The sequence below is a fragment of the Paroedura picta genome, chromosome 1 (genome assembly GCF_049243985.1).
Source record: "Paroedura picta isolate Pp20150507F chromosome 1, Ppicta_v3.0, whole genome shotgun sequence".
NCBI classification, from domain to species: Eukaryota; Metazoa; Chordata; class Lepidosauria; order Squamata; family Gekkonidae; genus Paroedura; species Paroedura picta.
This window is the reverse complement of record NC_135369.1, coordinates 137,024,088-137,038,085: the sequence shown is the minus strand read 5'-3', so window position 1 is coordinate 137,038,085 and position 13,998 is coordinate 137,024,088. Positions and strand designations below refer to the sequence as shown.

The 13,998-nt window shown below is 36.9% G+C and overlaps 1 protein-coding gene across 1 annotated transcript in view; it reads left to right on the top strand.

The window, feature by feature from the left end:
* Positions 1-4,044, top strand: part of NT5E (5'-nucleotidase ecto) — a 39,043-nt gene extending 34,999 nt beyond the window's left edge. The window contains exons 8-9 of the mRNA XM_077305242.1: positions 440-640; positions 3,641-4,044. Of these exons, the coding sequence (XP_077161357.1) occupies positions 440-640; positions 3,641-3,804 (365 nt within the window). The 3' untranslated portion in view covers positions 3,805-4,044. The remainder of the gene's footprint in view (positions 1-439; positions 641-3,640) is intronic.
* Positions 4,045-13,998: the final 9,954 nt, after the last annotated feature.

The following is a 13,998-nucleotide window of genomic DNA, read 5'->3' as shown; positions in this document are numbered from 1 at the left end:
AGCCAGCTTCCTGTAATGGAAGGAGTTTATTTCTGAAGGGGTGTTTCCTATTGTCTTCTGAAGTACCTTCTGTCTCTGTGAGACTGAAGAAAGCCAGGACTGACTTTTAACTTTGATAAAAGCTTACAAGAAACACCTGGGCAGTAACACACTGGGGATCACTGTTGTGTAAGAACTGTATAGTATATTACAAATCAAGATTAACCAGTGTAGGTAGACAAAAGCATCGGAGATTAAATGATGTTGCCATATTCACTGGAGTGTGTTTTAAAACACGGGAACTGCTAAATGCATAGAATGCAAGAAAGGATTTGAATAGAAAGATTTTGTTCATAATCTTATCTGAGTGCCAAGAAACAGTGTGAAAACGTTTCAAATGTATTTATAAAGTGAAGGGAAACTGATGAGTAAAATGCTGTTTAACTTTGTTTCTTGTTAGGCATACACGTGGTCTATGACCTCTCCCAAAGTCCAGGATACAGAGTGGTCAGTTTAGAGGTCCTTTGCACGGCATGTAGAGTGCCTGTCTATGTGCCACTTGAGATGGAAAAAACATACAAAGTGCTTTTGCCTTCTTTCCTTGCTTCGGGAGGAGATGGATATTACATGCTAAAAGGAAGCTCAAATAACCATAGTAGCGGTAAGCACACCTGATAATCTGCATATGCAGCACATCAAATGCATACCAGAAATACCTTTGAGACTATGCAAGTCTGTATTTTCCATGACATCTTACTCATCTTATTGCATCTTATTCGAGGAAACAAAAAACATTTAACATTACACTAAAGTTGAAAAAGGGAAGTGCAAGTGACTCTTTGCATAAGATGTCTATTTGCATACTTACATGACCGTTTCAAGGAAAAAGCTATGACTCAGTAATACAGCACATACTTTGAATGCACAGAAGCCCAGATTCAGTCCCTGTTATCTCCTATTAAAGGAGCTTAGATGGTAGGAAAGGCTATCCTCTATTTGAAACTCTACAGTACCCTTTCTGGCCAGAGCAGGCAATACTAAGCTAGTGAGATCAGCAGTCAGATTCAGTATAAGGTTATAAAATTGCAAAAATGCATTTATGTTATAAAATTACAAAAATGCATGATTTATTCCCACTTATCTGTAATGTGAAAAGTACAAATATTGCTATTCTGTGATGGACTTAGAGCAGCTTACTGACCAACCGGCTTTCCCCCTAGATTTTACACATTTTACGCTTTTGAAAATCCATGCACAAATTTCTGATTTCCACTTGGGGTTTATAGTAAGATCTTCAAGAGAGAATGATCACTAGAATCTTTGTTTAGCTATATATTAAAATAACATAGCAGACAGCCAAATTTGCTAGAGAACCGAGGTATGGTGTGTTTGTCCAGATTATAAAATTCAGTTACCATTGCTGTTATGTTCACAATATAACATGTATCTGAAGTCAATGGGAGAACAGAGACAAAGGCGCAAGCTTTGAGGACCACTCACAGGGTTGGCAATGAGAAGGAGATCCAAGGATATACTTTGCCAGGAACTGTGCAGTTACTACCAGCTTTCCTACAAACACTATACTGCCAAATCTGTACTTCGACATTATAAAAAAACTCACCTGAGATTGCCTTTTGATTAAGCTCTGGAGTAGTGTTACCATTTGATGCAGACTGCCCAACAAATTGTATAACAGTCATTTATACCATGGTATGTTGTTATGTTCGAATGGAGAAATCTCAGTCTGTTGAGTAAAATTACTTTTGGCAGTCATTTTTTTCCATCACAGAACTGGTAAAACCACACACACACCTCACTTTCAAGTGCTGTATGCTATGCTGGATTGTTCAGTTGATGTTTTTTCCTTTTGAAATGGTTACTTTTTCAAAATGGCTGTAAAGTCATGGCAGACTTATTTTGTGGCCCATAACTGCAGGGCCCAGACTTAACCTTCCCTGGCTTGGTGAGCAGCATACAGTTCCGTGACTCATTTATCTACAGTCTGGTTATTTTTAAAACCTATGCAAGTCTACCAATAGGGCATGATGACCACTAATCTAGTTACAAATGCTAAGATTTAAAGAACAGAGCTGTCTTACACAAACATTATAAGTAAGTCTGAAAATCACAGGCAAGCCACAGTAATAGGACACAGACATGAAACTTTTCAGAAGCAAAACTGGTGCAGGCAGCAGGGGGAAATGTAGTTGGTGCACACAGCTGATATTGAATTTAGGGCCTATCCAGATGACTGTGCTACATGAAGCACATCAGGGAGATATTTTCCTGCTACTTTCCTCTGTGTAGTCTGCTAGCACTGACTGCTGACAGTCAATTGAACATGTTATTAGATTTTGTAAATAACTTTTACATACTGCTCTGAAGATTCCTTCCTTCCCTGAAACAGCTATTTGTGATAGGATTAATACAGAGGCATTAATGCATCAAGGCCTTAAGTGACAATGGCATAATTTGAAGGACATGGCCATAGAAGATGGATGGGGACTTTTTGCAAAGGGGTATCTTACATGAGTTAGCAGAGCATGGGAGGGAGAGGTACGCCATCGGGTCTGTCTGGGGAAAAGTAACTTTGGTGATGTTCTTCCTTTTGGGGATGCATGCATGTGCGCATGCACATGGACCACAACCACACACACAATGGAACCTCTTCCCTCTGCTGCTGCTCTCCATTTAAAACTTTCAAAAACATCTTGTCTTTTCCCCTATGGGCTATGGACCATTTAATGATCCTTGAGCAACCTGTGCTGCAGTCATGGGGTAAGCGGTGGGGTGGAAATTGAGTCAGGGAAAAGGAAGGTGGAGTCTGCCGGGCAAGTGAGCTGCCTTTCCACCCCCATCCCCACCTGAATGAAGGAGCCTCTTTGCAAGTGGTGAACTGAAATAGGTTCCTCATTGTTTTTGCCTTGTGAATAGAAAAAATGTCTTAAGGTGCACAGCAATGATTACAGGAGGAAGGAGGGCAGTTAGGAGTGGGAAGTTCACAATATGGGCAATTAGGAGTGGAGGACCAATATCACAAGCGCAGCATAAGGACAGGAGAGAAAATATGACATTTCTACATAAAAACACTCCAGCTTGGGGGTGAATAAATAGAAAGACTTGTAGTATATCCACTCTTTAATAACCCAGGAAAACAGTACATGGAATTCATGCTGAATCTGGAAAGGTGGAAAATCAGCACAGAACAAAAAATACCCCTGATGGCATCTGCTTGGAAGGCAAGGTGAAATGCAAAATGGGAAAAATAATCAGGCAGAAATGCATGGTCGATGCACCGGAAAACTCTGATACAGAAAAGGCCCTGGCTAGCTCAGTCTCATCAGATCCTGGAAACTAAGCAGTGTCAGCCCTGGTTAGTTTTTGGATAGAAAGTCACCAAGAAGGTTGAGGGTCAGGGAGGAGTTAATAGAAAACTATTTTGTGCATCTCTTGCCTTGAAATTCCTGGAGGAATGCCTTGTTAGCTGCAACTGGGACTTTCCACTCACCGACTAACTAGGGTATGTGTGATAAACTGAACACAAAAGGGTTTATTGTGATACTGAGTACAACCCAGATGTTTAAGATAAACCATTTGTAAGTTTAATGTAACTTTTATATTAAAATATTAATTTGGCCCATGCTATTTGCTTTTTAAACAGGTGACCTTGATGTTGCGGTAGTTTCCAACTATATTAATAGAATGGGAAGGATATTTCCAGGCGTTGAAGGTCGTGTGAAGTTTTCTGCTGGAATTGTATTCCAAGGACAGCATAGTTTTGTTTTTGGGTTGTTATATTTTTGTGTCTCATTCTTTAGCTTTTAATTTGCTTTTGGAGTTCTAACTGGGATTTTTCGGGCTCCAGAAGTTGGTTAATTTTTTAACACAGTCCAAGTTGATTTGATGATAAAAGAGGCCAATATGTAAACTGTAAATAGTGCTAGTATAACTGGAAGACATGTTTTATGGTTTAATTATCTGTAATGTATAGCATTTGGATCATGTTATATTGATGTATATAATTAATAAATTTATGTCTGTCTTATAAATAAATCAATAAGCCAAGACTCTAGTCAAATGCAATCCTACATAAAACTGGCTTCAACTTCTTCAAGACTGAAAGTGAGGGGGCCAGATACACCTTCCTGGGAAGGAAGTTTGATAATAGTGAGGCTACCACCAAATGCCCTCTCTCATATGCCCACCAGGCAAGATTCAGTTGGTGGAACTATCTGGAAGGCATCTCCCAATGACCTTAAATCCTGGGAATCAGAGAAGGTGGTCTTCCGGGTACCCTGGTCCCAAGCCGTGTAGGGTTTTAAAGGACAAAATCAATACCTTGAATTGGGTTTGGAAAAGCAGTCTGGTAGCCAGTGTAATTGCTATAGTATCAAGGTCACATTCTCCCATTAGATGGCTTCAACCAGCAGTCTAGCGGCAATAATCTTTACTACCTACTTATGAATATTCTTCAGAGTGCCCCCCAAGAAGGACATATTACAATAGTCCAGGTTTGATGTACCTAAGGCATGGATGACTGGCTAGATCGAACTGAACCATATGGGTGCAGCTGAAAGCATTCAAAGCAACTGCGGACACCTGGTTTTCTAAGGTGATTGCTGTATCAAGCAGTACACCCCAGCTGTGAGCCTGGCTTTTCAAATGGAGCATAAACTCATACAAGACAGATCTCAAGTCTCTGGTCTGCCTACTTATCCAGAGAACCTGTCTGATCCCAATTAAGTTTCATATTGTTTACCATAATCCAGCCTACCATTGACACCATAATTCCTGCAAGTTACAAAAGAATTCATATATTCCAACTGAAGGTCAACACTAAGATAAAAGAAAAGTTCTTGTCTTCAAAATCATAACAATCAATACAACTAAAAACTAGTTATTGGACTTTTTCAGTTATGTAATAATTGCTATAAATTCCAAAGAATAATATGTCATAATTCTTTTACCACAATATAATTTAAAAACAGAAGGCAGATTTTGTAGATAAAATCTTTTCTTCGTGCTTAATGTTGACCTCTAGTTGGAATCCACAAATTCTTCTGCAACTTGCAGGATTTATTGAGTCACACAGGTTTTTTCTTGTTTGCATATTACTGACACCAAGTATTAATTCAGAATATCAGTAGCATCCTCAGAATTGAAAATGAAAAATGGAGCTGGGTATTATTTGCATATTGGTAACACAACATTCCAAACCTCGATCTCTCCTAGTGGCTTCATATAGGTTTTAAACTAGCATGGGGGATAAGATTGAGCCCTGTGGAACCCCACAGGCCAACAGACATGAGAAAGAACAGGAATCCGGCAAGTCTACCCTCTGAGACTGACTCCACTGATTGGACTCCAGCCACTGGCAAGTTGGTGCCCTTAGTCCTGGCACTGGAGACACCGCTCTGTGGGATACTATTGTTGATAGTATTTAAGGCCACTGAGAACTACGTAGGGGCATATAATGCAGAAACCAATGGGGGTGGGACCTGGAACTGGAGCCATATAAACTCGACTGATGACAGGACCTTCAAAAGTTTAATGTTATGCACTATATGAATCAATAGACAGATGCCTTTCAGCCTTTATAGGGCCTTTTTCAAAGGTCTGGTCTTAACACACACCAGTTCTTAACACATATAAAATATGTATAGCAGCCAATAAAAGCTCCATGTAAGCCTGTAAAAGATTTTCTCCTTGGGAGAGAAGATATATGCAAGTCCTTTTAGGCTTGCTTTTTCAAAACACTTCAGCAAAAGAAGTGTTACAAGGGCCTCTATTTAAGCCCAGAAGAGCAGGGTTACTGCAGAAGAGAGAAACGAAAGACGTAAATATTTACCGTCCCCACCCACTTCGAGCATGTGAACCATGGGTGTAGGAGCCATTTCCCGATCCCTACCCACAAACTCCTTTCGGAGTAAACATTTGGAAGGTTGCCTGTTTCAAAACCTATTACAAACTCTTATAACACAATCTGAATTGAAGCTTACTTACATTGAATGGAATGTGTGAGAGAGGTGTCTGTGTGAGAATATAGCCAAATTGTTGGTAAGAAAGAGAAACAGAATTGCGCAGAAAAGGAACAGACAGTGTAAAGCTATTTGTAAGAATTGCTTAAAGACTTGCTCAAAATCTGACAGTGTTGGAATAGAGATAACAAAAACAGCTACAAAGACAGCTAATAAGGACCCTATGGAAACGTAACCAAACTCAGATGCAAGCAGCTAATATAACTGCAACATCAGATAAGCTGAATATGCAAGAATTAATAGAAAAATTAGCCAAATGACTGAGACAGTTGTGGATACAAACAGAAAGATGGGAAAGATAGACCAAGACTTTGCCAATATTAAGATGGAAACAGCAAATATTACAGATACGGAGCAGGGCATTTAAGCAGATTGTAGAGGACTTTAAAGTTATAAATGACAAACTAAATCAATTAGAATAATGTATTGAAGATTTGGAATAAGAAAAAGAGAAGGTTGACCTCAAAAGACTAATGCTAGAAATTAAACAGAAGGAAAAATTCTTAAGAATTGGAGCCCTGGAAGAGACAGAGAATGAAGATATTTATAGCAAGATCACTCAGCTATTGGCCCAGAAGTTAAACAAAGACGAGAAAGATTTTGACATTGAGATTGATGAAGTTTTTTGAGTGAACTCTAGAGTGACAAAAGAGAAAAATTTACCACGGGATATTTTGCTTAGATTTACTCAAAAGTCAATGAGAGATGCTGTTCTTCATGCTCATTATGAATCCAAGATAAAAATAGTGGGTAAAGAAATTATCTTAATGAAAGAAATGCTGGTATTGCAGAGGAGAAAAGAATATAGTTTTGTAACTGAGGCCCTTAGAAAGAATGGTGTTTATTTTCATTAGGAAGAGGGAATGTCTTTTATGTTTAAAGAAGGTAAGAAGAGTTTGAGAAACATCCAAATGGCTAAAACCTTTATGTCTAAGTATAAAAAGGACTTGAAGTAAGATAAAGAAATATATATACATAGAAACAACTGAAAATGTATGGTAAGGGTGTTAATATTTTATCTTGGAATGTGAATGGGTTGAATGAACCATGTAAAAGAAAAAGGTATTTAATTATTTAATTATTTGTTTGCAGGAGACACACATTATTAAAGCAATAAATATTTGATTGACAAACAATTAGGTGAGGAATTTATAGCAATCTGCCAAGGTGCCAAGAAAAATGGAATTGTGATGTATGTTAAAGAAAAATTGAAACCAAAAATAGTGATGGCTGACAATATGGGTAGATTTTTATACTTAATGAAATAAATTACACTTAATAAAATAAAGGTTTTTTGGTAGGAGTTTATGCTTCAAATGCAGGGAAAGAGGACTTTTTTCATGTTCTAAAAATATTATACAAGACTTATCATAACTAATCATGATGGGAAATATGAATGTGGTGAAGGACCCATTAATAGATAGAAAAAAGGAAGAGAGAAAGAACTTAGATAAAAGCCTAGATAAATTACCACAGATATTTTTTGAATTAGTGGGAAAATTAGATTTATTAGATATATGGAGAAACAGAAATAAAAATTCTTATGAATATTCATTTTTCTCAGGCAGACATAAATCATGGTCTAGAACTGATTCTATATGGGTATCAAAACAAATTAAACTTATTAAATCTAAAGTGGAAAACTTGCCAAGTGTAATTTCTGACCATAAACCTGTAATGTTAAAACTTCGAGGTTTGAGGGAAATTTAGATGGCCATTAAATGATTTATTGTTACAGATTAAAGAGGTGGTAGAACACTGTAAACAGAAATTGATTGAATTTTTCAACTAGATTCTGCACAAAGGAGTTGACGATACAATAGTTTGGGATACAAGTAAAGCTTATATAAAATGTATTATGATTGCTCATTCTCATCATAAAGTTATCAGGGATAAAATGCTACAACAAATTCAGGAAGAGATCAGAAAAAAGAAATAGAATTAATGAGAAATCCCAGAAAAGAGTGTAATCCAAAGATTAAATATACTAAAACAACAGGTAGATATGTTGTTAACAGAAGAAGTTAGTAAACAAGTAAGGATGGCAAAACAAAAATAGTTTGAATCAGCAAATAAACCAGGTAAATGGTTTGCTTGGAAATTAAAGAAACAACATCAAAAGACAACATCAAAAGATAGATAAAATCAAAGTTGGCTCTGAGGTTTTCGAAAACAGTGGGGAAATAAAGAAAAGACTTCAGGAATATTATTCAAAATTATACAAGAAAATTTCAATAAAAGGAAAGGAACAAAATTAGTTCTTAAATAATAAGAAGATTAGTAAATTTAGTGAAGCACATAAAAAAATTGAATAGACAATTTACATTAGAGGAATTAAAGGCAGTAGTTAAAGTATTGAAGCCAGGGAAGGCCCCGGGGCCAGATGGTATTACTGCCAAATATTATAAATGTTTTTTTAAGAACTGTCCCACCCATTAGTTAGATTCATGAACAATATAAAAAATAATGGAATACCAGATTCATGGAAGTAAACAAATATCTTAATCCCTAAAACTGATAATGTTTTACCAAATATTTGTGATTTTAGACCTATCTCACTCCTTAATGTAGATTATAAAATATATACTTCAATGATTGCCCAAATACTAAAATTAATCCTAAAAGATTTGATTCATAAAGACCAAGAAGGGTTTCTCACTAATAGACAGATAAAAGGAAATATGAGAACATTAATAAATGTGACTGAATATTATCAAAACTATCCAGTGTCATATCCACTCTCCAGCCAAAGCCAGAAGAGTTGAGTTAGAAGCTTACTGAGCTCCCCCACTCCCTCCTTTCACTCTTTGACCCTCCCCTGGCCTTTTGAGCAACTTTATGACTTTCCCTCCTCTGCCGTGAGAACTCTAAGGACCTTCCCATATCATTCCATTTGTCCTTGGTTTATTTGGGAGATGCTGGGATTTACTGCTGAGGACTGGTTTGTTTGGGGGAGGCTGGAAATTTACTACTGAAACAACTGTCAGGAAAACAGGCTGTTCTGAATAAACGTACTAACAGAAAAAAAGAGAGAACCTATCCCAGGCTACCAAAATCAGTATGCAATATAATATATTTTAATAATTAATGAAGCAACGAGAATGGACTCTAGATTTGTGCCGTTTTCAATGTTGAACTTTCATCAGTGGTTGTTTCCTATGTGCAGAAAATTACAGTGAAATTACAATCAGTGTAAATTCCATTATGGTACATAAATTAACAAACCCAATTTGCAAAAGAAGCATACTTCATAAGATGTGTAACTTATCCCAAGCAAGTTTCCAATATTTCAATATTAATCCTATAATAAAATATAAGATAATGTTTTACGAGCTAGAAAACATATTTAAGGTAATTTAAATATTATAACCCTTGAAAAGTCATCTTACCAACTCTAAGTTGTAGTATAAACTCTACTGATATAACATCGGCTTTCAGCTCACAGGTAAGGGAGAGCTTTGTCAAGAGACCACTCCCATTGTATCATTGTCAAACTGGAGTAATTATGCTCAAGCCCCAATTGAACCTCAACTACTCCTAGCTTACACTTAAAAGTATAGCTTTATAAAAAGCAAGAAAGCTCCAAACTGATGTTCAAACCCCTAGGTGTCCAATGAGTATATATAAAAATTTTCTCTTTGTCTCAAAATTCTGTTAATGTTCAATATGTGTTGTCCAATCACGAATTTGCTCCTGCTCCCTTGAAAATCTGATTGAAATCTGTCAGGCTGTCATAAGTATTACTGAGGTCTCAAAGCACTCCTTTGGGGATAATGGCTCATCACTAAAGGAGCTGAAAGTGTCTGTCTCTGATCCTGAAAAAGTATCAGGATCCCAAGTAATGTTCTTTGTTTTGAATCTAAGATATTTGTGTGCTAGCCAGGGGCATACATTATCAGAAGCATAATCTCTTTGGTTTCGATTAAATTTGCGGGGTTTTAATTCTTTTATTCTATCAGAAAATTTCTGAATATTTTTTTCCAATTCATCAAATTTCTTATCATAAATTTCTTGGGTCATTTTCACTTTAAGAGTATTCTTGAGCTGAGAAATCTCAGTCTCCATTTGTGTGGAACTCTGTTCTATAATTAATAACCGAAGGTCAATTGAGCATTTAGTTAATATTGCTGCCCATTTTTGTTTAAAGTCATCATTGTCAGTAAATAAAGTTGGATATTTCTGGATCCTTAATCCCCTAGGGATTCTATCATTCTTCATATATTCGTTTAAATACACTGAATATAAATGGGGTTTAAGTTTTTGTTTGGATAAATACATCAACTGTTCCCAGTCTCCAGGTGGGGCACCATTGTCTAAACATAAAGGAGGTAAATTCTGTGTGATTCTATTCCTATCCTCAGAATTAAAGGCAAAACTTTGTTTCCAAGTAGCCAAGTTACAATCAACTACAACACGAGAAAACAGATCGTTCTGAATAAATGTACTAACAGAAAAAAAGAGAGAACCTATCCCAGGCTATCAAAATCAGTATACAATATAATATATCTTAATAATTAATGAAGCAGCCAGAACAAACTCTAGATTTGTGCTGTTTATCCCTGCTAGGGAGAATCTCAGTAATGAAAGTGAATATCTTATCCAGAATTATGTTTCTTTTCCAATATATACCCATTATAAATTCAGATAAACCATTGAATTGTTGGCAAGAGGAATTAGCAGAATAAATCTGGCAGGGTCGAAAAGCAAGAATTAAAATGAAAACACTCTGTGATTCGAGAGAGAGAAGGAGGTCTAAAAGTTCCCAATATAACACTTTATTTTGAAGCAGTGGCCATCACCTGGCTGAAAGAATGGATACTACTAAAAAACCACAGATTGTTGATATTAGAAGGGGAAGGGATTATTTATGGTTGGCATGCCTGTATGTGGTACAGGAAAGGAAAAATAAATAAACAGTTTGGTCATCATTTATTAAGATTTGCACTAAAGAGAGTATGGAGTAAGTACAAAGAAAAGTTATTAGACAAAATTTCTTTATGGCTGTCATCGTATGAAGCATTATCCAGGAGACAGGTAGGCTCTGAGGAAGCATGGCTCACATATAAAGAATTATTAACAGAACAAATAGAAGATGGAAAGACTGAATTTAAGTTAAAATCATTAGATCAATTACAGGAGGAAGGTAAATTAAAAGATTGGTGGCTTTTTGCTCAACTAAGAGAGAGACTCATTAGAGATAATAAAAATTTGGATTTGAAAGTAAACCTACACTATTATTAAGTCAGCTAATGAAAAGTAATGAACATTTGATAAGTAGAATATATGAAGAATGTCTGAGTATGAATTCTGATACTGAAATTATTAAGGATTTTATGTTAACTTGGGCCAAGAATGTAGGACATGAGATTCAATATGATGATTGGCAATTTGTGTGGGAAAAAAGGTTCTACATTTTCAAATAGTTATTATATAAAAGAAGATATTTACAAAATGCATTATTTATGGTATTTGACACCATCTAAATTTCAAAGATGAGCAGAAAGGTAAACAATAAATGCTGGAAATGTCATGAAGAGCCAGGTATATTTTACCACCAATGGTGGAACTGTCTAAAAGCAAAACACTTTTGGAGGGGAATGCATAAGGAAATTTTAAAAATTTTAGGAAAAAAGATTAAATTTAAACCAGAAACCTATTTATTAGGCATTTTAGAGAATTCCTTTAAAAACGAGGTAGGAAAATTATATGGGCAAAAAAATGGAAGTCAGAAGTACCTACTATTCATGAATGGCAATGTGATCTTATGGGGCTAGCTAATTCTACAAAACTAACCATTTATATAGAAGACAAATATACCTCAGACCTTGACACAGAATAGAAGCAATGAAAAATTTATATTGAAAAAAATTAAAACAAAGATATGATTGCAAATATTAAGGATGGCTCTATATTTCATGGAATATCTATTATATTAGAGATTATGATATAGTAAAAGTTTATAGATTGGGGGAAGTTAAGAATTTTTTCTTTGTAAGTAGAGTTGGAAGTCATTTTTAATTCTATTGATACTTATTTTTCTTCTTTTCTTTCACTATTTCTCTCTCTCCTTGTTTTTTATCTTTTATCTGTTGTTCTGTAATCTGTATTAAACTTGTTCAGTATTAACAAAATATTTTTAAAATATTTCTTATTTCCACCAACTATATAACACCAGATGTAGTACAAGTTATATACTGATGGATAAAGTTCTATCATTGGAACCCTTAAAGCTTTGTGTTTTGTTAGCATGTATACAGGATTCACATTGCTGGCATGGAAAAAAACACCTGGTAATCCTTTTCCATCTACAGTGTTCTCCTCCTGGGGTGAGGACATCTTGCTGGGTGAGTTTCCACCGTTGGATCAAGGGAGGCAGGAGCTTCAACGTTCTTCTTCCAGTTCCTAGGTGATGCTTGCCCAACTTCTACAGTTCCATCTCTGCCTCAAAGGGAGAGATGCGAGTTGAGCAACCAGCATAGATATTTTTATATCTAATCTTTTCTTCTATTAATTGATTTTTCTATTGCTAAGACTAATCTCCCGTCCTTCCTCCCCTTGTCCTTGTCTTTTCTCCCTACCTTCAGAAAAAAGAAACGTTCCCCCAATCTCTGCCATTCTGCTCTGGGTGTGAGTGCCATTAAAGGCACACTCCCCCCCTCCCCCCAATATTCTTTCAGAATCATTCTGAGCCACAAGGATGGCCGACAACCTTCTTTCCAAAGGAGAGCTAGAGGGACCCATGGAGCCAATGACTCAGGAGCTGCAAATGCTGGAGGGCATGCCTCGGGCTGTCCCAAATGCAGCTGACAATGAGCCAAGCCACAGAAGCACCAAAAGTCGCAGGAAGACTGACACATGGGGAAAATCCAAGGAGAAGGTGCGCAGTGGCCATTTTGAAAAAGAGCATGCTGGAAGCTCCAAGGCTACTTCTCAATCCCCAGCTACCTGTGAGGATACTGATGGCAAATAACTGCCAAAGTACAGTAAGGCCCAGTGGCCAACCCTTTCTAAAGAATTAATAGAATGCATTTCAGAGGTTGTGAGAGCTCAACTTGATAAAAGGTGGAAGAGAAATGGAAGAGCATAGACACCACAAGCAACTCTCTCCAGACTCGGGCAGGGTGGAGGAAGGCAATCATAGAGCAGCTTGGCCAACTAAGGCAGGGCATAAAAGACCTCACTGGAGCCCAACCCAGGAATACTCTCCTTCCACAGTGGATGAATCCTCAGTGAAGGAAGATGTTTTTTTTTTAATCAGATGAGGTTATTGAAGAGATGGAATTGCCAAAAGTGTCTAAGAGGTTTTTTAAATTTGAGGACTATCAGTACTTATTGGCTAAATGCCTGAATGCTTTAGATTTAAAGTGGAAGCAGGGGCAAGAGGATCCAGTCAAACAGGACCCTAGGAGGCTCTCTGGTAATAGAGAATATATTTCCTCCTGATGAGGATGTACCCAGAAATTTTCCCTTACCTATTTTCCCTATTGAATTTCATTTTATTCAGTTTAGACCAGTTCTCGAGCCTATCAAGGTCATCCTGTATTCTGATTATGTCTTCTGTTGTGCTTGCTACCCCTCCCAGTTTATTATCATCTGGCTGAAGCCAGAGTTATTCGAATAGGTAGTGGCCCAACTGGGAAACCTGGAGATGGATCTTTTTGCGACCATAGACAACAGGCAGACTCAGAGGTTCATATCCCGATACTTCCATCCAGCAGTGGAAGAGATGGATGCCCTGATAGCACCTTGGCCCAGTTCCCTGCTGTATGCCTTCCCTTGTCTTCTATCAAGAATAAGAGACTTAAGAGCAGAGGTTATTCTAATAGCACCCCGGTGGCAATTTTAGCCGTAGTTCTTGACCCTGGTTCAAATGTCATCACAAGACCCAGTAACAATTCCAGTACAACTAGACATGCGATTACAAGGCTGAATTTGGCATCTGGATCCAGATTGGTTAAAACTGACCACCTGGACATTGAGT